Raw genomic sequence first — 23,954 nt, 5'->3', positions numbered from 1 at the left:
CATTATCCATCATATGAGCATATAATGTTTGATCACAGAATTTTTTCATTGAATTTCACATCAAAGAGGAATTATAATAATTCTAAAATTTCATGACATTCTGACTAGCTGTTCTGTCTACATATTTTTTTGTAAAAGAAGAAGAAAAAGGGACAAGCTACTTTTTAAATTCAAATGATTTTGACTACAAATTTAAGCTGAAAGATAAAAATATAAAGGCATCTAGGCGTTTACCCTAGACTAGTAAGATTTATAAAGGCCTCAAAAAATTGCCACCATCTATAGTTCTTACATTGGTTGAGCGAGTTTCATTTGTTTCTTTCTATCTCACAAAGTGAGATTCATTTGAACCCACATGACTCATCCATGTTTCCTCTCCCTGGTTTATAAGTTCAATTTTTAGCATAAACAGAGACATGTGCCTTCATGAACCACAAAGAAACAGATATCTAGTTGAAGTTGTTGTCGCTAGTCTAAAAGCCAATAATGCATTGCATCCATGTCCAGTTGGTCACTACCATCTCTGGCTTCTTTATATATTTTAAGTTGCATTATTGTCAAGCTTAGGCCATGGGCCCATTCTAGGAATTCAGTACATGGAAGATTAGACCAGAATAATCATGGAAGTTCCAAGCTTTATTAAAGAGACAGCTATCCCTGCCTCTGCAAAAAGGATTCAGGACAGATTAGGTCAGTTAAGTAATAAAATCCTCAATGATTCCTATTGGACTGAGAGAGCACCAGAACATGGGTCAAGCGTTGTCAGCTCTCATCAGGTTATGATGGACAAGGATGTTACTAGACAATAACCATCTTGACTGCAGAGTAGTATTGTTTAATTTCTCCTTTATTAAAATTCATCTATTTATATCTTTGGGATTTGGATTTTGAGGCTCATTTTTGGGTTAGCTTTCCAGATAGGGTTCTGGAGTGAGATCAGTATCCTTCATAAAAGTTTGTAGGTCCACTAAGAAACCTCCTCTTTGTAAAAGGCCATTATGTAAATGTATCTCAGATCCATATGACCAATTTGATCTCATGCAATGGAGACCTTTACTCCATCACCACCCTTCCAGCAAAGCTTCTTTTTCTTCCATGCTAGAGGCAGCACTGGAGAACCCACAAGGAGCATTCCATTGGCAACAAAGCCATGAAAGTTGATCTGGTTGCTGATATGAAGGTGGACTGGAGCGGCGGAGGCCACACCGCCAAGCCTGCCAGAGGCAAAGAGGTGGTGAAGGTATACCTGCTAAATGCCAGAAGAGCAGAAGGAGAGGAAGGCAAGGTTAAACTCAAGCAACAGGCAAAGCAGAGGCTATCGGAGCTTTGTCTATGCTCAGGGCTGAACATGCTTCAACAATGCTGGGTAGCTTCCACCCAGGCATGGATGACGGCATAGATGGAGGGGGTCTGGGATCCGGTGGAAGAAAGGGCAGCATCTCAGTTAGGGTTTCCATTGGTGTAACCTTAGAATTCTTGTTCCTTTTCTGCTTCTTTAGTTACTTTCCCCATCTATATATGATGCATGGAGTGACACAGTGGGGGAGCCTATAGTGTCCATAGCAGTGACCTAGTATTTTATGTTCAACCCCAGCACCACTTGTCAAAATGTGAATGATATTGAGGAGATCGAATAATAAGCTGCTAATCAAAAGGTAAAATATACCAGAATTTTAGGCTATAAAGAAGCACACAATGGTATATACTTTAGTCTAAAACTTAAATCAGTGAAAATGAGTTCCACTATCTCAATGAAGGAAGATCTCTCATGTCCAACAAAACTTGAAGGATAAGAATCAAACTCACATCGGCCAAAAAAAAATGACATGGATCAGTCATAGATCAATTTTATAAACAACTGTTCCCATGGACATCCAACAGGACATGAAGTAAATATAGCAGTTCTGAATTAATTTAGACTACCTTCGCTAGATTCAGTCCCCACTGAAGATAAACTTGAGCGGCGCGAAAACAAACTTAAGCGATGCAACCGCCGCTCACTTGTTGCCTTTGGCAATATGGGCAAACTTGGGTGAACCAAGTCATCATGGACTCCATATAGTTCATCTCCGATAACATCACACTCCCTGATTTCAGATATCTCCCTTGATCTTGATTCATTCTCCTCAATAGAAGCTAAACTTGATGCAACCCAAAACACTTGGCCAGAAAATGCCAGCTCTTCTCCTGCGCTTTCTCCAAAGGAAGCATTCCTCGCAGTCCTTGGAGGAGAACCCACTAGTGAGACATCTGCTTGCATATCAGACATCAAAGAGTCATGGGAATTGGAACCTTCTTTACCTGCATAATACAACGTTTTGATAAAGGAGGCGATATCAAAAGGATTTTACAGCTGTTAAGGGTTCAGAACTGTAACTAGCTTGCCCTTACCTGCACCAGATAGAGCTTCATCAAGTGCTGAAACATTAGATTGGGTTTTTCCAATTGCTGATGGGCTAGAGTCATAAACAGGCTCTGCAACTTGATTGTCATCAACTCGCTCTGCTTCCCTACTCTGAATATCAGAATCTTCAGTAACTGATTTGATGGAGTCAACAGAACCTGTGGGGGAATCGCCCCTTGTTTTCTCCATACTAGCTGCTTGTTCATGAAACCTTGCTTTGGTACTCTTCTCATTCTCTTCTGATGAAGTGGAGGAGCCTGACTCATACTTCACATCAATTATTTCAGCTTTTTCAGCATCTGAAGCAATGGCATATGGTTCCAACTCTTCACTGGTTTCCTCTCCAACTTCTCCAAATGCTTCAGCAGCTTGATGAGCTTCTTCCATGACCATGCCGTGATCATCACTTGGACTAACCCCGCTTAGTACTTGGGCGACATCCACTGAATCAGCTTCATCAGAGGATTGACTTTCTGCCTCACTAGATTCAGCATCATGGTAAGCAATAGAATCACTCTGTTCATGCAATTCTCGTTCTGGTATCTCTTTATGAGATTCCTGCTTGGTGGCTGAAGATATTGCACCAGATTTTGAACTTGCTTTCGAGTCACTCTCCACACTTGATTCTCTCTGATCAGCAAATCCAGTCTCCTCTGTATCAGTCGTCTCTGCAACAAAATAGGGCTTGAACCTAAAGGTGCGTCTCTCTTGTGTAAGATCCCCAAGAAATAATGCTCCTGAAGTGAAGCTCTCATGCCTTCTAAATAACATATCTTGCTGTGGATTTGTCACAAACTCTTGCTGGCTCAAATTCTCCACCATGGAACTCGCCGTTTCATCCGGTTGTTCATAAGGAAGATCCAAAGGATTTTGCCTCGGCAGCAGTCTAGAAGGAGCCGAACCAGGAATTTCATCTGCATCATAAGGAAGATCGAAGGGATTCCTTCTTGGAGCAAAAACAGGTGGAATCTGAACCTGAAAGCGAGACAGCTCTTCTATGCTTGGCAATGAGTCATTACTATCCAAGTCTATTAAATTTTTCTCCATTAATTTTCTTGCTCTTCGCTTTGCAATTACATTCTCCAACCTCCTATTCCTTTCTAGTTCAGATTTTCTGAGTTCCACGAGATTCTTCTGATCATCTGCTGTCCAAGTTACCATAGTTTTAGTTTCATCATCTTTTTCCTGTCCTTCTTCATCATCTTCATCATCCTGGTTTTCAGCTTCTTCCTCTGCACTACCATCATCTGATAACCCCACAGAGGCAGCATCTGATTTGTATTTGGATAGAAGAACAGGCTGAGGAGCTTCTGAGTCTAATAAAAGCGGGTGAAGCTCATCAAGCATTGGCATAATGTCAGACATGGAAGCAGCATCAGGAGATGAACTTTCTGCTTTGTCTGATTCAGAACATGAAGAAGCATTCTGATGATCAACATCATGCCAAGGTGAACCCAAAGATGAATCAAGGCCATTGTCTGAAGTAGGCTTATCAACTCCCTTCTTAGGATCCTTGGCTTTCTTTTGATTCAAGGTGCTTGCACCGCCAATATCCTCACCTGCTTTTGGTCCACTTGCAGCTAGCTTTTCTGAATAAGATTCTTTCTTCTTAGCAATCCCATGACCATGAATTTTCGTAACTTCACTCACCTTCTTCCCATAATTCACTTTCTTGTCTTCATCAACCAAAGAGGTTTCAGCCATAGAACCATCCCCCCTGCCATATCTCTCATTCTGTGCCACTGCCTTTTCCCTAGTTTCTCTTCTACCTTCCACATTGGCTACAGCCCCAACCTTATGAGGACTAAGTCTCGGAGCCTTCCTATCCTTCTCTTCGACTTCAGGTATGTTTGGTTCACCATAAACGAGAATAGTTCCAAGAAGAACGGCAGTGCAGACAATGACGGGAGAGGAAGAGACCAGGAAAACAAATAAAGAAGGAAAACATCTGTACAGTATAAGAAGAAAAAATACCATGCCAATAATAAAGGGATGCCCGCAAACAAATATGTAACTAGTTCTTGTGATATATACAATTATTTCTTTGGCCCCAAATGCCATATCTTCTTTTTACTTTGTAATTGCTCCTTTAATAATGTGCTGGCAATAGAAAGAACAAGAAGATTAGAACCCCACTAGAAGGGAGGAAACGAGAAGTACCACTTCAGCTAAATCTCTGCGAGTAAATAAAATCCGGTACTAATGGCTTGAGTAAAAGTAAATTCACCAAAAAGATGTACTAGGAAAACATGTTATACTGTCATGAAACATATAAGCAGAAACAAACTCCTGGTAATCTAACAAACATTTGGAAGGCAAACCTAAATCAACAAATATGTATGGACTTCATCAGGGAATAATCAAACAAAGAGATAATAACACAAGTATTTTCACTTCAGAAACCCAAAGTTACAGTTTTCTCCTTCTTGATATCATTTTTTACCACCAATGTTCAAATGCAATAAATGAGACATTTGTCACAGAAAACCATCATCAGTAACAAAAGAAATAAATAAATTTTCTAAACACGATTAAAATATGAGTACTAGCAGCCTCATTATGAGTCTAATAGCAAGAGGATTTTCCGAACTATTTTTTGTCTGTGAATATTAGTGCATACGGATCGTCAAACCATCTTCAAAAATCTTTAAGGTCCATGACAGAAACCCAACCAAAATCGAATCATTTTGTGGAAAACTACTTCCATATACTAAACAGATCATGAAATGGCCACAAAAAGTTGGATCTTTTGATATCAAACACGCCCAGATCATCAAATAAATCAAATGGGAGAAGACAAGCAAATAAGGTGAGCATAATAAGACTCACATGGATCAATATTCACAGAAAACAAACATAATCTCGCTTTTCTTCTGTCCGATTTCTTATGGTTTCCTCCGCTTGGAGAATCGAAACGAAGAAAAGAGGAATAATATTTAAATCAGAGATAAATGAAGAGAGGGGGGCGGGGTGTGGGATGTGGAGGGGAGATGTGGCAGGGGAGCGCATCTCCGTGCGCGTGGAGACGAAACCAGCCTACACGGCGCGCGAACCGCGGCCCAGGAGCGCTCCCGCCCTCTTGATAAGTATACCTCCTCGTTTCTCCCTTTCCGGCCTTTCATAAAACGCCCCCCACTATTTCTCACGCTCTAAAACTCCGTCCTACTACGTTCGGTGCACGTAGGCTATCGGTGGGAGGATTACATCTGGTCCGCTCAGTATATCTGGCTTTCACTCGCGATAACGAAATGTTCTTTTTGATGTGAAGTTCAAAAAAATACAATTTGATGTGAAGAACGACAACGAAATGTCACTTTGAAATTTACCTACCCCATGAAGTATTAAAAATAAATAAAAGTAATTTTTTTTTTAATTTTTTTTTTTATGAAATTGGAGACTATCAGACACAACCCATTAGTCACCGGCAATTTTATTGATAATAAAAAAAATTATAGAAGGTAAGTAGGTAAATTAGATAAAAGAATGTAGAAGATACAAAAGGAAACGTATGCTTAAAAAAAAAAACAGCAAAAAAAAGTAAGGTAAAGTCATCCTCCTTCCAGAGAGAACGATGGAGCAGAAGACCATGTTATTGGATAATATTTGAAACCGTTTCATGGACATTTGGTAAAAGAGAGGTCCCCCTTGTTACGGTCTTGCTGCTACAACTCTGGCTCTATCAGCTACCATGAAGTAACGAAATTATGTCTTTTGATCCCGACCATAGAGCCGTTTGAACAGGTGTCACATTTATCAGACATAAAGTTACATCTTTCGATCCCAATTGCAGAGCTTCGCACTGCTTGAACAGGTGTCATTTTTATTAGACAGTAATTTCACACGAACAAGATGATGTCATCTCGTAGATTCAGAATGATGCCAAACAATTCAAAAATCATCCGCTTATCTGAAATGTTAGAACCTTTCTTTGCCTATCTATTGCAATGAATCCGACATATCTATAAAAGACGAACACTGCAGTAGATTGGATGGCGATTTTTATTTCTGAACAGTCCAACGACTGATTGTGAAGATCGGACGAGGTATGTCCGTAAATGTTGCGAGATTTTATATATCTTAACTTTTTAACCTGTTCTCGCACTAGATTGATATGATCATCTGTTTGTATCAAAAAAAAAAAAATTTAAATTATACATAGATATCAAAACTCTAACAGTTAGGACCATTTTGACTCCCATAAAAACAAGATAATATCCAACTTCCCAAACCTTTAGATTTTTATAGAATTCCATGATTTCTAGACCTTTAGGTTCCTTTTAATAGAAAAGGTGTGCACCAAGTATTCGACCAAACTGCATGAAATGCCCAATCCGTGACCCCATTCAGCTCCAAACATTTAATATACAAATATATATGTGTGATCTCAACTAAATCATCTGGAACACAAAATCATAATGAGATGACAAACAAAATGATTATTGTCTAACACAGCAAGCTAGATGGCAGTCCCTTCAAATTCCCCCTTGCTCGTGTCCTCTGTGTGGGCCAACTAATTTTTCACAAAGTTACGGTCTCCGTCAAGTCTGATGCCTCTGCATGATAAATCCATTAAAAATACTTGAGCTTTTAAAATAACCATCGATCGAATCAGCAAACAAAGCCAACTAGGAAACAAGCTCATCAGACACAAGAACATCCACCCGCTAGAAATATTGCACGACTATGAAGTAAGATTTAATGTATCTTGATTTTAAATAGAAAAACATCTACTCACTAGAGGTATACTTGCTGGCCTTCATACAATTCATCTGTCAAACATTCAGATCAAAATACAAGAGCTTGCACTTACAAATAACAACATGTGGACCATCAAAGAATGTACTTGGTCCATGAGCCAGATTTGGTCAACAGCTTCAACTCCAAGATGTATCATTTCTGAACAGCTAAAGGCCCGCTCGGATGCCGAGCAGAGACTAGAGGATGCTCAAAAACTTTGAAATCATCCCTCCAAAACCACAGACTAAACAACAGGCAAATAGAAGATCTAACATCGCGCTCATATTACATGCACAGTTCCAATTCTGTGTACGTGTGGCATCTATTTGCCTGGTGAGGACTGAGGAGTTAGGCACGGGAGAGAGCCACATAATTAGAAGATTTACAATGTCAGAGCAAGATATGATCAACAAAACAAAGCAAGAAGAAATTCCATATAGACAGGAGAATGTAATGATACAGATTTGGTAGTGAACAAAACACCCCCAAGCCTGTACTCATCCTTAGGGTTGCATCATCGTTTTGTGGAGGAGCTGGGCTCATAACCATGCACTCTAAACCGGTAGATGCATGTCACAGAAGAGCTCCCATGGTTGGAGAAGAAATCAAGCCGGACCATATTGACGACAGCTGAATTGGTTGTCTCGACATTAAAGGTCTGAGCATTGCTTTTCTCGAGGTCATAAGTGAACTCTGTCAAAACAAACATCTTCTTGGATCGGTCAGATGGGTTATCATCAGGCCCTTCAAACCATGCAGAAACCCGACATTCCTTTGGAGCACTAGACCTGTCAAAAGCCACACTCTGCACATCATAGATCCAGACAGATGTTAGTGATTGCTCAAACAAAAAGTAGGTTCCAAATAGAATTAAAGATAACGAACAACGATATTTAACTTCATGCAGCTAAATAAAGTGTTTATTCATCTGTATTGTTTTACATGATCTGGATGGTATAGGTGAATATAGGTTTTCTTCAGACAAATTATGGAAATAATTTGAAGGTCATTGTTGAAAGAACTTGTGTAAAAGCTAGCCTTACTCTCCAGACTTATATTCTCTAATTATTCCCTTTTCACCTCTCAAAATTCTCACTCAAACAAATATAAATGATCTCAAAATATCTGTCCGTACCCATATTCTTATGTCAACCTAATAGATTTCAAAATGCAAAAGTAAATGTCTGCCTTTAATTTCAGTCTTAATAAAGGTAACTTAAAGTACAACTGAAGTATAATGCAGTAGCTGTCACGTGATGAAGTTCAATAAGTAGACACATAAAAAGTAAGTCTGGCGGACGAACCCAAATCTTTATCTGATGCTTTTGCAGCATATGTGGAGTCTGCAGTACATTTAAGAATTTTAAACAACTTCAGCTTTCAACCGAGATCAAATTGATGTGACCTAGAACAACTCATTGCCGAAGTTGGCAGCTTCTGACTTCTAGGAATTCACACCAAAAGAAGAAAATGACATGATGATCCTATGTGATGTTTCTATCAAAGTCCAAATCAACATTCATGAAATAAAATAGAAAACTGGAAAAAGATTTAGCCACTTTAGGAGGGAATGTTAGGATAAGGAGATGAAGGAAAAGATAATAGGGTGTTCTGGTGTTCGGCCAAACAGCCTGGCTTATTTCTTCTTCCTCATTATTGGAATCAAGCACTGAGCATAAACCTGGATGCTATATAACTGCCCTCCTGAGAGAGGAAGACAGTAACAAAAGAACAATCAGCTGAAAGGAGATAATACTTAATTCAATTAATTCAGCAATACAAATAAAAATAAAAATAAAAACTTTCTTCTATAAAGATCACAAAACCACCCCATAAACCCCATCAAAGGAACCCCACTACTTCCTAATCTAACCTACAAGCTAAATGAGATTTTTGTAATCAACACAGAAGGCAAGCCTTCTCAAGAAACTAAAACTACAATCTTCTAAGCCTTAGAAACTAAAGTCCTTTATACAAGGACTACCAAACAAACACAATTTTCTAAGATTTTTTTTTTTTTGATCTCTTTTTTGATGACCTTTATCATACAAAAAACATGAGGGAAAATATATAATCGATACAACATGCCTTATAGCACCAATATAAGACAAAATCTATAGTCAAAAGATTTAATGAGGTGATGCCTTAAGCCACCCTACAAGCCCTAACAGCAATGAAATCCGTGCTAGAGTCAGAAAGGATACAATTATGGTTCAAATGATACTGCAGATGCATTCCACTGAAAGAGATATCACAACCGCAACAAATAATTGAGATGATCACGATAAAAACACAACTTGGAAAGAGATATATTAGTGTTTGACAAGGATAAATAATAGAACACATTATAGCCATCAAGTGTAGAAGGGCATGATTACAACCAAGGGTGGAGTGAAACTTGATAGTTCCAGATATCCTTCTTAACATAAGAATTACACCAAGTATGCACACACAAACAATTTGAAAAGACAGGACCAAAAAAAAAAGAACACCAGATTTTCCATGGCAAATAGGTCAGTCCATTTATCATAAACAAAACAAGCATAAGATGACTCGATTGCTTTAAGTATCAACCAGTCCTCGAATGTTCTGGGATACTATAGCATACTTCAGTCTTAGCTGATGGCATAAGGTTAAACAGCAGAACCAATACCCTCAAACTTGCCTTGTACTAAGGAGCACAAAACATACAAAGATGGAAAAATAAAAAAAACAAAATGCGTATCTCAAAAATTTTCAAATAAAATTAGAGCTCTACAAACTAGATTATTTACTTCAAAATGAAACACTAGCATGTCCATCCACACCATCATAATTTACAATGATCACAAACAAACAACAATTCTCCAAATTCCATATTTCCTATCACATACCAAGACCTTCCACTGTTCTTTACCAAATCTCTGATGCTTACAAGTTGGGCGGGTGAAGAATAGTGAAAAACAGACACTAAATAGTGAGAATAATGAGATAGGATACTCTGTAACACCACACCCCCCCCCCTCCAAAGAGAGAGAGAGAGAGGATACTCTTTTGATGTAGCTGTTCATAAGTGGCAGGGAACATAAGCTAGTGCATTTATGCCAGGTCACAACTTTAGCTGGTCGACCTAGAAGAATGAACATTCCTGTCCCTTTCGCCTTCTCTCTCTCTCTCTCTCATTTCTCTGTCCTTCATTTTTTTTTTCCTTTTTCAATTTAAATCATGGTCCTTGGAATATTATGCTTCTTGTACTCTTGTTAATAATCCCTTAAGGCCTCCTTTTTGTTGCAGATTTTCTGGCAGTAGCAAATGCAACTAATCCTATGTAATATTAGGTCCAATTTCATCAAAATTGTGCAAGGACAGAGTTTTTACATTTTTGCACTTAATTATGTATGAGAATGCTGTTAATATTATATCAATAAAATAAACAATGTTAGTCATATTTGATAATATATAAAGAGAAGCAACAAAGTGTCATCTAAACCCTCGTCGCCAACCCTACCAACATCACTAACATATGCTGCATGGTTGACAGCATCGCTGCTCTTGGCCTTCCCTTCTCCCTTGTCATCTCCTTTTCGAATCCTATTTCCATTATAAGCCTCACCCTTCATTAGGACCTCTTCCACGCCAACTCGCCGCTCCTCCTAAACCACTTCCTGATGCCCTAACCTCCAACTCCGTCAAATAGACTACCAACCTAACTGTTTACTTCTACATCCCCCACCTCATCTTCCATAGCCAGCGCATTCTACTCTTAAAGAGGCAACAGAAGAATATTACTTGATTTCTTTTTTAATCTTAAATGAGTATTTGTTTGACAAACTTTGAATGAGGCCACTAGGAGAAAAAACATCGGAAGGGCCTAAACCATTTTCATGCCCTACCACAAAGTGATCGACCACTTAAGATAAAACTACATAATCTACAGAGCTTGGAAGAAACTAGAACCATCAACATTTTTCCACATAAATTCAGTAATTCACTAAAGCTAGGGTATCTAGATAGCACATCAACAAACATCTCAAGAACCTCCTTCTTGATCTTACTCTCTTGGAAGTAGTGCCCCACCTCCACCTTGGTCTGATCCTTGAGCACCCCGTATTCGTTCTTGGACACCAGCTTCTCCATCATCTCCTTTGGTCTCCACGAATGCCCTCTTGTGTTTTTGGCCATTATATAATGTATACCCTAGTACTTATACTGACTTGCCTCATAAAAAAATCCCTCTTCTTTGAAGTCCTCACTAATGGAGGTGCATAGTTGTCTGGCTTTAGGGCCTCTGCCATCCTAGTGATGGCAGAGACAGAGGTGGAGAAAGAGACAAGGCATTGACGAGAAGGCATATCAAGGATACTTATGGTTTCCTAGAGAAGTCAAGTGTTTAAGGGGAATTAAGCAGTACTCTTGTCCTATTAAACATTATTAGCCAAAGAATATCGCATAATAGGCTTGTATTCTCCCATCACCACTTCTAGAAACTGGCCCCAATTGCATGGCTTGACCACAAGGCGTGGAAGGCTAGGTGTGGCACCCTATCCTTTATTTCTTATAATAAAGTTCACTTACCAAAATTCAGTGGTTTTTTTTAGACATAAATTTTGGATGATAGAATCTTTTTGAATATTCAACTCTTATTTGTTTAATAATTTCAATGATACATCCATATAACCATACTTAATCGGGTAATATATATGTATTTGCATTTGGAAGTATATGAGCTAGCATCACTCCTATGGTCCTTGTTCAACTGAGAGCTAACTTGAGCTTAAACAAACATTGATATCATGATAACTAAAAAAGCGATAGGACTACCACAAGCCACCTTATGGTCATCTGATGCATAGACATGGACAATACACCAAACACGGTAAATTTTTAAAATGTGGAATACTGATACAACAGAGATATGATAATAAATAATTATTTTTTAAGCATATATAGCTGCAGTGCTAGTACATGTAGCAAGCAAAAGCTATAATAAATTCCATTATTCTAGATCTTCTCCACTCTCCTTCCATGGACTTTGCTTATCTCTCAGTTAGGGACATCATAGTAAAGAACTAAGGAGGTCTTAATTGTGATAACAAAACAAACCTGAAACCTATAATCTGACAGCCTCCAAATTTATCTTACACATGCCATGGGAACATCTAGAGTCGAGTGAAGTGTTGCATGGAAATAGACACAAGAATCAGATTTTGACTTGTCCAACTGTCTGACTTGGCAAGAGGAAAAGAAGGAACTACAGCGATACATAGAAAAAAAAAACTTTAACCTATTTTATACTAAATATTGTATAGAAGAATACATTAGAATATATTTTTTGTTAAAGCCTTCCAACATGCATGTTCGTCATCCAAACTTCTTAAGTAACTTCAAAAAATTGACATTAAAAAAAAAAAAAAACAATTTGAAACATTATCTATAGTAGACTAAACTCATTATAGGAAAATTCCAACCTTTTGCCAGTTTTTAAACAGTGTCATTAGAAGAATTGAAGTATGCATGTTTATTTCAGGCATGCATAGACATAAATTCTAAAAGTTGTGCACAAGTGCCTCGGCAAAATATTCCTGCCATATCCAATACCCCTTTTTTAAGAATAAATGGGCATGTAATGCATTTTTTGCAAGGTATATCAACAACCGATCTTAGCAAAAATGACCATGAAGAATTCATTTTTCATAGATGATCATCTACACAAGCATAGGTCATGGCAAGGTCAATTTTTTTTAAAAGGGTCCCCTCCTATTAAATCTCAAAAGTAAAAGGTTAATGTAGTTACTTTTGTTGCCTTAGGAACATAATCTACAATCAACAACGATTGCCTCTTCAAAAGGTTGTTCCTTGTCAAATTTTACCCAAACATATGTCCAATCAACTCTTGTTGAAGTGCACCAGGTACATCAACCTATGATTTGGACATGAAGGACCTTACCACATCCCAAGGATATAAGCATTCCAATGTAACATATACGTTGACTAAGACCAAATGGTGATGACAATCTTGATGATTTGATGACTCTGAGATCAGATGGTGATGACAATCTTGATGAATCTATCCTTCTTTGATCTTATTTGATGATTATTACTTTCATCCGGTTTACATTCTAAGTATTCTTCTAGCAACATCATGCAACTCCATAGAAACATATATTACTTCAATTACTTCATGGAACAAGTGTCCGGATAGGGGGAAAAAATTACTTACTGCACTTTCATAACTTCTTTATGCAATTTCCTCCCTTAAGTGCATCGATTCATCAACCACCGGCACAACCCTATCCTTGACTAATGATTCTTGTATTTTCCCTTTTAAATCCTTGGTATTCCTTGTGCATAGTTAGAACAGCAATATAAAGAACCCCATTTCAGGTCTAAATAAAATGTTTCTTATATTTTCCTGTACAGACTTGATTTCTTAAATTCCAATTTCGAAGTACATATAATAATTAACCCTAATCAACATACAAGAAATCTTTCCTGCATTAAACAACATAAACTATCTCCAATGTCAATGTTTAAGTTACATTTAAAATTTATGGCCCTGAAAGAAGAATATACGAATTGATAATTAACCAATACCACCAATTGATCATTAACCAATCTCACAATACTTCATGGCATGAAGATTTATTAGGTCATCAAAAAACCATCTGACCAAGTGTCTTTTCACCTCAAGTAAAGATGCGCTTCTTTCAAGTTCCAGCTCCAATGGTCAAGTATCACTGAAAGAATTAAACACAATGCTTACGCTTAAAAGCTCCAGCACCTCTTTTACTTTTATGAAGATAAAAACGTTTAGAGATTCCAATAATTTCCTTTCCCATCATTCATTTGAACTCTACCTTTTGGGCTCAAACTCATTATAATTGTTGCATACACTTCTATGACTAGTCAATGTATAAAAAAATGTGTTTTTAAATTCTAAATTCTTCATTCAACAAACTATTCTAGACCCTTGTATAGAAGCCAATTGCCCTTTCCCATTCTATTCTCTGCATCATCTTATCAATTTCAATCCTCTCTATTCTTATATATCCCTAAATCTTCTACCAAGAATTTCAGATTCAAGCAAGGTTCTCTCCCACAACCCCAACCAGAGAACTTCTACTTCTGAATTTTAAGTGTTCCTTTTGCATATTTTGTATAGTCCACAAAAACTATGTTCCCAATGTGATTATCACCAACCTAATTTGGTGCCCAAATCCTTGCTTCCTCAAGTTTCAATGTTCTCTTTTTCCACCTCCTTTTTAAGTAAACCACATTAGACCTCTGTCTTGAATCCAATTGCCCTTTCTCACTCCATTCCCTGGATCATATCAACTACAATCCTCTCTCTCTCTATCCTTATATCTCCTTAACTCTTCCACAAAGAATTTCAGATTTAAGCAAGGTGCTTCTTTACAACCCAGAACACTTCCATCTTCTCTCCTTTTTTTATTTTTCTGATTGCATAGGTTATATGTTTTACAAACAAAGTTTGCAATGTCACCACCAACTCACTTTTGTGCCCAGAATTCTTCGATTGTCTCTTCAAGTTACCCATATTTGAGCACACTAGTTAAAATCTAAAAATAATTTTGGATCTGAACGGGAAGGAGGTGAGATAGATGAAATATCTTGGTAAATCTTTCTAAAGTGAAAAAGAGACTTCCATTTATGTAAACTTTTCACAATGCAATCATATTAAAATCAAATAAATCTTCATGCTTTGCCCAATGTGCTGTTGCCTTTTTCCAACTCTCCAATCAGATCAAAGCACCCCCTATGCAACATGAAACAATTAAAATTTTCAATCAGATCCTGGGCTCTTGATTCTGCGATATTATTTGGTTCCATAAATAAATGATTCTTTCCAGTCAACAATGAAGTTATAAAAATCTCTCTCTCTTAACAATCAACTTTTTAACTACCAACTAAAAGATGATATAGTCAAAGGAACCTGTCTCTGTTGTTGGTACTATGATCACTGGTGATGTTAAAGATTTCTTAGTTATTAGAAGAGCAATCCCTATGAGGCTGATATTTAATGCAGTAATACACTTCTAGTGCATAATATTATAAATAATAATCAAAAACCTTCTCATTATTCTTATTCCCAAGTGTTTGTCATATACCACTGTACCCGTACTAATAGCAGTAAGCATTTACCGTCATAGACATGGACAGACTCCCACACTATCAAGTTTATTTTCTGACATAACAACCACAGTGTTGGAATGCGACCCATACTAGTAATGATAGGCTGCTTAATTGTGAATTCAGATATAACAAGGTGATAGGCTGATAGAACCCTAACTACGAAATAAACATACATGCTCCAACTATTCTGAAGGTCCTAATTTAGTAAGCAAACCCAAACAGCCGGCGTAATTATCTACTTCAACCTCATTTCAACTGAAAATGTTCATCTTGTAGAATGCCATAGAAATAGGTATAGGGATATTAAAAGAAAAAATGACAAAAAGTATGTAATTGCAATAAGCATATTAGGATCAAAAAAATCACCTTAGAGACATGCTCTAATGTAACAGCCTCAGGGATTATCCCTGTTCTTAGCCTGATCTCAACAAACCCACTGCTTCCTTGCAAGGCAAAACACTGGCCAGGCTCTCCAAAACTTGGCTCTAGCATTTTTTGAGCCTTAGGATGAACTCCATCTCGACCTTTGCCAATGGCAAGCCAGTTGCTAGATTTCGCCAAAATATAGGGCTCTGAATGTCTAACCACCCTTGCCCCACCAGAAGCCAATGCATAATCCACCCTTCCTAACCCATCAGCTGCATGCTTTTCAATCTCCTTCTCAACAATCTCCTTTGCAACATTCATAATATCATCCAAACTCAGATCCCGATCGCTACCATTAAAACTTCTTCTCTTGTTCAGTTCATTTAAGAAACCCTCAAATTCTTCCTTTGACAAGAAGCTTGTGTCCCTCAACTCTCTCAAAGACTTATCTAAGTTGTCTGTTCTGCGCTCCAGCCTCTTCAATTCCTTCTCCAATAGTGCATGTTTCTCTTCTATTGTCTTCTTCAAATCCCTTGTCAGGGTCCCTGCCTCACTCCCTATCTTTCTATCCACAACTTCCACCTGAACCTGCAACATCTTTGCTGTTTTTTTCAAAGATGCTTCCACTTCTGATAACCTGCCCTCATAATCTAAAGCAGCAAATGGGGAATCCCTATTATATGCAAGCATGTCATACCATTTCCAAATCAACAGCCCCAGCCACAAAAGAGCCCCAATAAGAAGACAGGTCTTCATCAGGATTCCAAGGAGAAGTTGCGGCTTGGGTTTCTCTGCTCTTGATATGCCTTTCTTGCGCCGTGAAGCAATGCTGGAAGAAACTAATCCCTTCTTCACCTCTAACAAGTCTTTTGGTCTCTCAAGTACAGACTCCCCCCTTATGGTATGGCTCAAATCCTTCTCACCCACAGTCACCTTATCATTGCTGACCCCATTAATTCCTCCTCCTACAGTCATTTCAGTGCTTGATTTCTTATTTGTGACAGCAACTGCTCTTCTCCTTATGTCTTGTTTGGAGTTGGAATCCAAGGTCAAAGAAGTTTTGGTATTGGCTGCTGAACTCGGATTTGCAGCAGTTGATGCAGACATTCTTGAAGCTTGTGCTTTAAATGCTTCTGATCTTCCCACGCAAATGGCCTAATCCAAGACCGAAATAAAGTACCTAGAGATTATACAAACAAGAACCTATTTGATACTCCAGATAAGAGGTATAGAAACCTAATTAAAAAGTAGTAAAAAATTACCAAGTAGAAGTAAAAGAAAAGATTTGAAGGCTAGGCAACAAAGAAATTACTTATAGAACAAAAAATCGAAACAAAAAAATTGTCAAATAGAACCAAAAAAAAAGAAAAGGAAAAGAAATTGAATGCTCGCAAAAGAGAAAGTCCTTACAGTGTTCAACAAAGAAGAGTCTTCTAAACAATGCCTTACAAGAATATAATCAAAAATAATTCAAGAATTACCCGAATGATTGCAAAGATAAACTCCAAATAGATTTGCAGCAGCGAACACGGCTAGAAGCAAAAAATTTCAAGAATGCACTTAGTTTTAAAACCCTAATCCCAGAAAAGCCCAACAAATTCAAAGAAGCAGCAAGAATCAGCACAAGAAAAACTACGCGAATTTTCACAACAACACGAGAAACACATTAACCAAGCTCAATGGCGAAAGAACTACTGAAAGACCTTCAGTGACTACAATGAAGAAAAGAATACGAAATCGAAACCCTAAAGTTCGAAAAAAAGAACGAAAAATCGACCAAACTGGATCGGCAAAAAAGCCGGAACCGATCCTTTAAAGAGACGGTAGGAGAGGCATACCGTATGCAGTTCGTATACGCCGTACGCCGTCTTCGATTCCGTGCGCCGTCGAGAAGCCGCTTGAGCGCCAACGAAGATTTTTGGTATTCTCTTTTTTTTTTGAGAAAAAAAAAAAAAAAAAAGAAAGACGAGAAAGGGGCCAGCCGGCCGGATCCGGAGGGCTAGAGACTCTTTTCTCTCTCTCTTTTTGTTTTTGTAAACTTTTACGGCTTTATTTTTTGATTTAAAGGTTGGTCGTGAGCAAGGTTGAGCGACGGGCGGTGGGGAGGTGGGGGCTGAAAAGCAGGACGGCGTGTGAGAGTTGCAGGGAGGGCGATCCGTTGACGCCGTTACCCTTGTCTTCCATGTGTCAGATAACGGCCGTCACGTGCTCAAACGCCATATCTTATTAAATATATATATAACAATTACTGTCTGTATGTATTTGTTGAGGTGGTTAATAGCTAGTATTTTCGATTTTTTGAATTAAAAAAATATTATTGTTAATTTTATTACTCGTTGTAGTGAAAGTTAATATTGTTATTTGATAAAAATAAAATTTACAAATTATGATCCGAAAAAATGGATCAGATGGTCAGTGGCAAAATAAGAAGAGAAAAATTATTATGCAGGATGTATTAAATCTTATGACCTCGAAAAATCAAAAACAATATAATTTAATTGAGAGGTATTTTGTATTAATTATAGAAATGGATAACTACCAAGCATGATATATTGTATTACATATCAAATATATTGTATTGGATGCTAAACAGCAATCTGTTCATTTGATCAAATGACGTGGATATGATAGAAATATGTACATCACTTTGTGGTGCAATAAATATATCATAAAAAATTGAAATTCTTTGCAATATATATATGCTTTACCTCTCCAACCAACCAACCTGTTACCTTTTGCCACTACATGCACTGCTTTACCTAGTTGTGGGCCTGATTCAATCTTTTTATTTTTTTGATAGAAGATTCCCTCAAACCTTTGATAGAGAAGAACATGGAGCAAAAGAACAAATTAGTAGATGAGGAAAGTGAGCAAGAAACCAAAGAGAGATGGATTACAGTAGTGAGATTCCTATGCACGTTTTGTTTAAAAAAGTCTCCCACTTCGTATGATTAAAAGCACAAGTATTGGAGAAGCAAAAAAAAAAAAAAAATCATCTATACGGAGAAAGGTCTCATCCTTTTATATATATATATATATATATATATATATATATATATATTAGCTTAGATATATTAGATTTTTATTATATTATTTTGAATAAATATAGTCATAAAAATTAGCTTGTCAATATTAAAAAATTGGTTGGCTGATCATCTCTTATAAAAGACTTAAGGAGCCAATGTATAATTAAGATTTAAAAGTACCTTCAAATAAATTTTTTTCTCACTGATCTATCGTCATATCGGCATTGCATTTCCCGAAAAGAATCCGTAGGGCTTTTCTATCTCACGAGCCTCGTTCCTTCTTCCTCCTCTCCTCCTATCAATATCAAATATTAGCTCACCTTCTTTGCAAAGAGCATATAACTAATCAGTTAGTTCTCAGAGACACTGCAAAATACACATCGCAAAAAGAGCTTTTTTAAAGCATCGCTAAAAACAAAAAAGATGTCTCAAAATAACCTAAGAAATTCAATAGAGCGATTGATGGGTCTCTAATTTCCATCTAAGACTCATCTAACCCTTATGAAAGAAATTAGAACAATGATATCTATATCAACTAGAGGACGACGACAATGATAATAGAGATGGACCACCTCCAAAGCCCTTCCTCTCCCTGTCACTCATTATCATCATCTTGAACTCCTCAAAGTTCACACTTTCATCACCGTCCAAATTGACAGATCGGATCATCATGGAGCAGTCATGGATGGAGCACTTCTCCTCCAATCTTTTCAGTACCAGATGGAGCTCCTTCACTGAGATCTGCCCATCCCAATCCAGATTATACATCACGAATGCATCCCTCAGCTCTCCTTTGCACCCAACCCACGGTGGAACACGATGGACTCCTTCAGATCCATGAAGCCATTGCCGTCGAAGTCCAGCTCAATCGCCATCATGGCTTTTGGCTCCTTAGCGGACCTCAATGACGACTCTCGATTTGGCAGCACATTGAGTGCAAGGCCATTGATCACTCACCTCGAAGATCGGCTGGCTATCTGCTCACACACCGCTTCTTCCATTTTTGTCACGTGTCAAATGGAGGCTCGTAAAAACTTCTGTTTTAATATATATATATTAGATTTTTAATATATTATTATAATATATTATGGTATAATATACTATAATATTATGATACTATTAAAATACCTTAATATGTTTATTTGCTATGAAACAGTCCAAGAACTGTAATTTGCAAGATTAAATTCATCCATCTCCTCAAAAATTATTTTCACTTCTTCATCTCAAATAACATTTTCCAGCAAGGCCAAGGTAACAAAACCATAGTCATTATTTAGAAATAATAAAATTCACCCTAAAAAAATTTAGCTCTTGTTAGTTACCATTTATAGTAATTCTTTGTGCACCACATACGATGTAGTAGAATTTACATGGAGTGGACCGCTTAATCATATTGGACCATATTCTGTAATTATTAATGGGATAGATATTTAATACTGCTCAGCTTTTTTCTTATCAGATTTTTAGTGACGAAAATATCATTTCTCTTCATAGAATAAAGAAAGAATAATATTATTATTCTCTGATACCTTATATGACTTTATGAGTATATATGACATCCTAAACAATATATATAACTTTCTATGTTTTTATATGATATCTTGTTGGTTATTATGATTTTCTGATGTGTTACATGACTTTCTATGTCTTTATATGATATCTTGTATATAGGGTTGCAGTGTCCCAGCGAAAGGTTGGTGTTCAAAATTTTTCCTAAATGTACACCATAATAATCGAACCCTAGAACCCAGAAATCCCTTGACAATTCCCAATCAAAGAAGAATTTAAATAATTTGTTCAGAAGCATACCTATGTTGGTCGACCGATTTCCACGAGGCATCCAAGTATTTGCTCTCCAATCATGATCCACATAGCACTTGATCAAGGACACTTCTTCAAGGAACCTTTGATGCTGAATTCTTCCTCTAAGAATTCCTTTAGCCTCATTATGATCAAACATTCCTAAGTATTTCCTATGACACTCTTCCTCCTCAATCAATTTTTCCTTACCTTTATCTAATCCTCTTCCTATTCTCTTCCCTATACTTGTCTTAACTAGAGAAGACTTGTCTTAACAAAAGAACGAAGAGAATTGGAATTATTTTTGATGATTAGGACTCTCAGATGAATCCTGTTTATAATTAAAGAGGGGGCGCTACTTAATCAACGTATCCCAAGTCCTTGCACCTCAAAATCTGAATCTAAAGTATTCAGATAAGTTCCTTCACATAGAAAGACACCACCAAGGGTCAAGGGGTGCATTTGTTTCTTCCGAAGAAACAAATATATATTGTTCAGGAGATTGGTTGCAGTAGAAGGACATATATACATCTTTATCTTGCTGATAAGTATTCCAAGCCTTGACATGTGGCATTTCACCAAGTCAAAAGCCCATCAAATGGGCGTGAGAGGACACGAAGGGGTGCCAAGCCTTTCTGCCCAAGGTAGAAGAACTCTTAGCATCAACCATCAGTAGAAAAAGACTTCTGCTCATGTCTCTTCATAGTAAATCCTGCTCCACGCCACCCAAGGGGCATGGACTTGGTCAAAACAAATCTTTAGGTGTGGAAGGGAGAGAGAGAGAGCTTAGAATATGCCATGTAGATCTGAGACCCAAAGCAGAAGGACTCCAATCATTCTCCATGTGAAAACAAAAACTTGCACCCATAAAATATTGCGCCAACTATGGATAAGACACACTAGCTTATTAGAGTGTGGATTAATGTAAGGAGGCACCACATGCGTCGTAAACCGATGTCAGAAGGACTCTATTCCTTCTCCACATCAAAAAGAAATTGGCACCCCAAAAATATGGCGCCTAATACTATATAGAGTCCCAACTCTTTGGGACTCAATCATTTGAGCGTGGATGAGGCTTGGAGGCACCAATATTTGGCTGCCCCTCCATGGCATGGTCTAATCCAAATCCTACTTAATTAGGTTAACCACGTAAATAAGGTTTTAAATCAAATCCAATTTGATTTAGGAGTTAGGGTTACTACATGTGCTAGCATGCCAATTAGTAACCCAATTAAGATCCAACGATCCATAATCCATTTCAAATAGATACTTGATCAAATACATTACGTGTGTGACCCATTGGGGTCCACATCTAGTCAGTAGTAGATTTAAGTGCATGTTAACCTAATTTAATTGGAATCTTTCCAATCAATTTAGGTTCAATTCATGTCAACCCAAGTTAATCAATTAGAACTTTTTTTAATTTATTCATGAATTAAATTTTTTAATTCATAAGAATCTATAAATTAAGATTGACATCTAGCAATATGTTATGACTACTCAGAAGATAAACAATTTGATAGAAATATCAAATATATTCTTTAGTAGCAAGTTACTGTGTAATTCAATCCTTCGATCATATCTTATCTTGAATATACAATGAGCATGAAAATATGTCAAACCTAAACATATATTCATATATTTCTTGTCTTTTGGTGAAGACACGATTGATGACATATTAGAAATAGTTTCTAATTTTCATCCTACTTTGATCAAAGGCTTCCTGAGTCATCACTAAATGAAATCATATAGGATGTTTTCTCTTCTTATTAGGAGTGATCGATTTTTTGTTGATCTACTCACAACCTCCATGCATACTTCACTATATCTAAAATATTCCATGCATATCTTAGAAAGTCATGCTAGGGTATGAACTAAAATATAGATCCATATGCATAAGGTATCATGATGGTCTCAGATCTAATGATCACTTGTACTATTTTCACTGAAGAACCATCTTTTGATATGTAAGCAAAACTCCATAAGATATTCTTCCTATGGATCAATTCAGTAAACTTATTTTTTAATGAGCACCCATATCCTTATATTAATATCTCCATATAAATAATTATGAGATCAATCATCCTCTCCATTGCATATACATAAGATGTGCCAGTCTTATCGAAATCATTGATTTTCGACTTAATGATCCAACGACTGAAAATATTTTAGATTAAAATTTTAAAATTTTAGATCTCACTAGCATGATTTCATCATGATCCTAAAATCAGTCTTAATCTGTGAGGTTCATCATAATCTTTACGATAAATAAGATACAACAAATAATGAAATAAAATATCTCATTTTGTTCATAAATAAATAATATCAAATACATGAGTTAGAAGATATTACAAAAAAATTTCATCATGTCAACTATATGATTGACTTGTAGGGTACTAATCTTTCAATCTTTCACTTGCACTAAAGTCAATTATCATTATATTTAATACTCATACAATCAATGTGGCAATCAAACTACTGCTGAGACAAGGTCTTAGTGAATGGATCTGCTATATTGTTCTTTATATCTACTTGTCTATAATCACATCTTATCTCTCGATAATTTTTCGAATGAGGTAAAAGTACCTTAGGATGTGCTTGGATTTATGATGTACTTGTATTATCACAATAAAGTGGTATAGATTGTTCAATCTCTGAAACACATCCAATTCGGTGATAAACTTATTTATCCAGATAGCTTTCTTACAGCTTTACTAGAAAAAATGTACTCTACTTCAGTAACTGAGTCAGCTACAGTCTGCTGTTTGGAACTCTTCTAACTCACTGTCCCTCCATTCAGAATAAATATATATTCTAAAATAAATTTACTATCATTTGGATCAGATTGAAAGCTAAAATTTGTATAACCTTCTAGTTTCAAATCCGATCTACCATATATGAGAAACATATCTTTAATCTTTTTCAAGTATTTAAAAATATTTTTTATAATTTTTCAATGATCCTCTCTTGGATCAGTCTAAAATCTACTAGTTATGCCTAAAGTATGAGCCATATCAGGTCTAATATATAGCATGACATACATAATAGATCCCACGATCAAAACATAAGGGATAGAACTCATACTTTCTCTTTCTTTAGGTGTCTTAGAAGACATCTTCTTAGAGAGATGTATGCCTTGACTTAATCTCTTTTACTTCTTTTCATATTAAACCTTTTCAATACAAGATCTATATACCTAGACTGAGATAATCCTAGCATCTTCTTAAATCTATCTCTATAGATCTTTATACTAAGTATATAGGATGCTTCATCCAAGTCTTTCATAGAAAACTTCTTTGACAGTCAAGTTTCAATCGATTGTAATATTGGGATATCATTCTCAATAAGAAGTATGTCATCCATCACTACAACAGAAAGAAGTATTTGCGATGCAAAAAAAATATCGCAAATACTAAATTTTTATCATAAATATTTATTTGTGATAGAAATTTCATCGCTAAAAATACGATCGCAGATAATATTTTACG

General features: G+C 36.7%; 2 protein-coding genes across 3 annotated transcripts; both read right to left on the bottom strand.

The window, feature by feature from the left end:
* Nucleotides 1-1,813: 1,813 nt before the first annotated feature.
* LOC105032096 (uncharacterized) lies at nucleotides 1,814-5,561 on the bottom strand. The gene is made up of 3 exons (XM_029260886.2): nucleotides 5,234-5,561; nucleotides 2,392-4,504; nucleotides 1,814-2,301 (listed from the first exon to the last, which is right to left on the bottom strand). Exons 2-3 carry the CDS (start codon nucleotides 4,463-4,465, stop codon nucleotides 1,910-1,912), a joined length of 2,466 nt encoding a protein of 821 aa, XP_029116719.2. The 5' UTR covers nucleotides 4,466-4,504; nucleotides 5,234-5,561; the 3' UTR covers nucleotides 1,814-1,909.
* A 1,527-nt stretch (nucleotides 5,562-7,088) lies between these two features.
* LOC105032083 (SUN domain-containing protein 2) lies at nucleotides 7,089-17,772 on the bottom strand. 2 transcript variants are annotated; one of them, XM_010906436.4, is made up of 3 exons: nucleotides 17,479-17,772; nucleotides 15,641-16,795; nucleotides 7,089-7,946 (listed from the first exon to the last, which is right to left on the bottom strand). In XM_010906436.4, exons 2-3 carry the CDS (start codon nucleotides 16,745-16,747, stop codon nucleotides 7,656-7,658), a joined length of 1,398 nt encoding a protein of 465 aa, XP_010904738.1. In that variant the 5' UTR covers nucleotides 16,748-16,795; nucleotides 17,479-17,772; the 3' UTR covers nucleotides 7,089-7,655. The 2 variants fall into 2 exon arrangements, with proteins under 2 accessions (XP_010904738.1, XP_010904737.1); XM_010906435.4 differs by having other exon boundaries at nucleotides 15,641-16,820; nucleotides 17,479-17,771.
* Between the last annotated feature and the right edge of the window lie 6,182 nt (nucleotides 17,773-23,954).

This window comes from Elaeis guineensis, chromosome 10 (genome assembly GCF_000442705.2).
Source record: "Elaeis guineensis isolate ETL-2024a chromosome 10, EG11, whole genome shotgun sequence".
Classification (NCBI taxonomy): Eukaryota; Viridiplantae; Streptophyta; class Magnoliopsida; order Arecales; family Arecaceae; genus Elaeis; species Elaeis guineensis.
The sequence above is the reverse complement of the archived record's forward strand: the minus strand, read 5'-3'. Positions and strand labels throughout refer to the sequence as shown.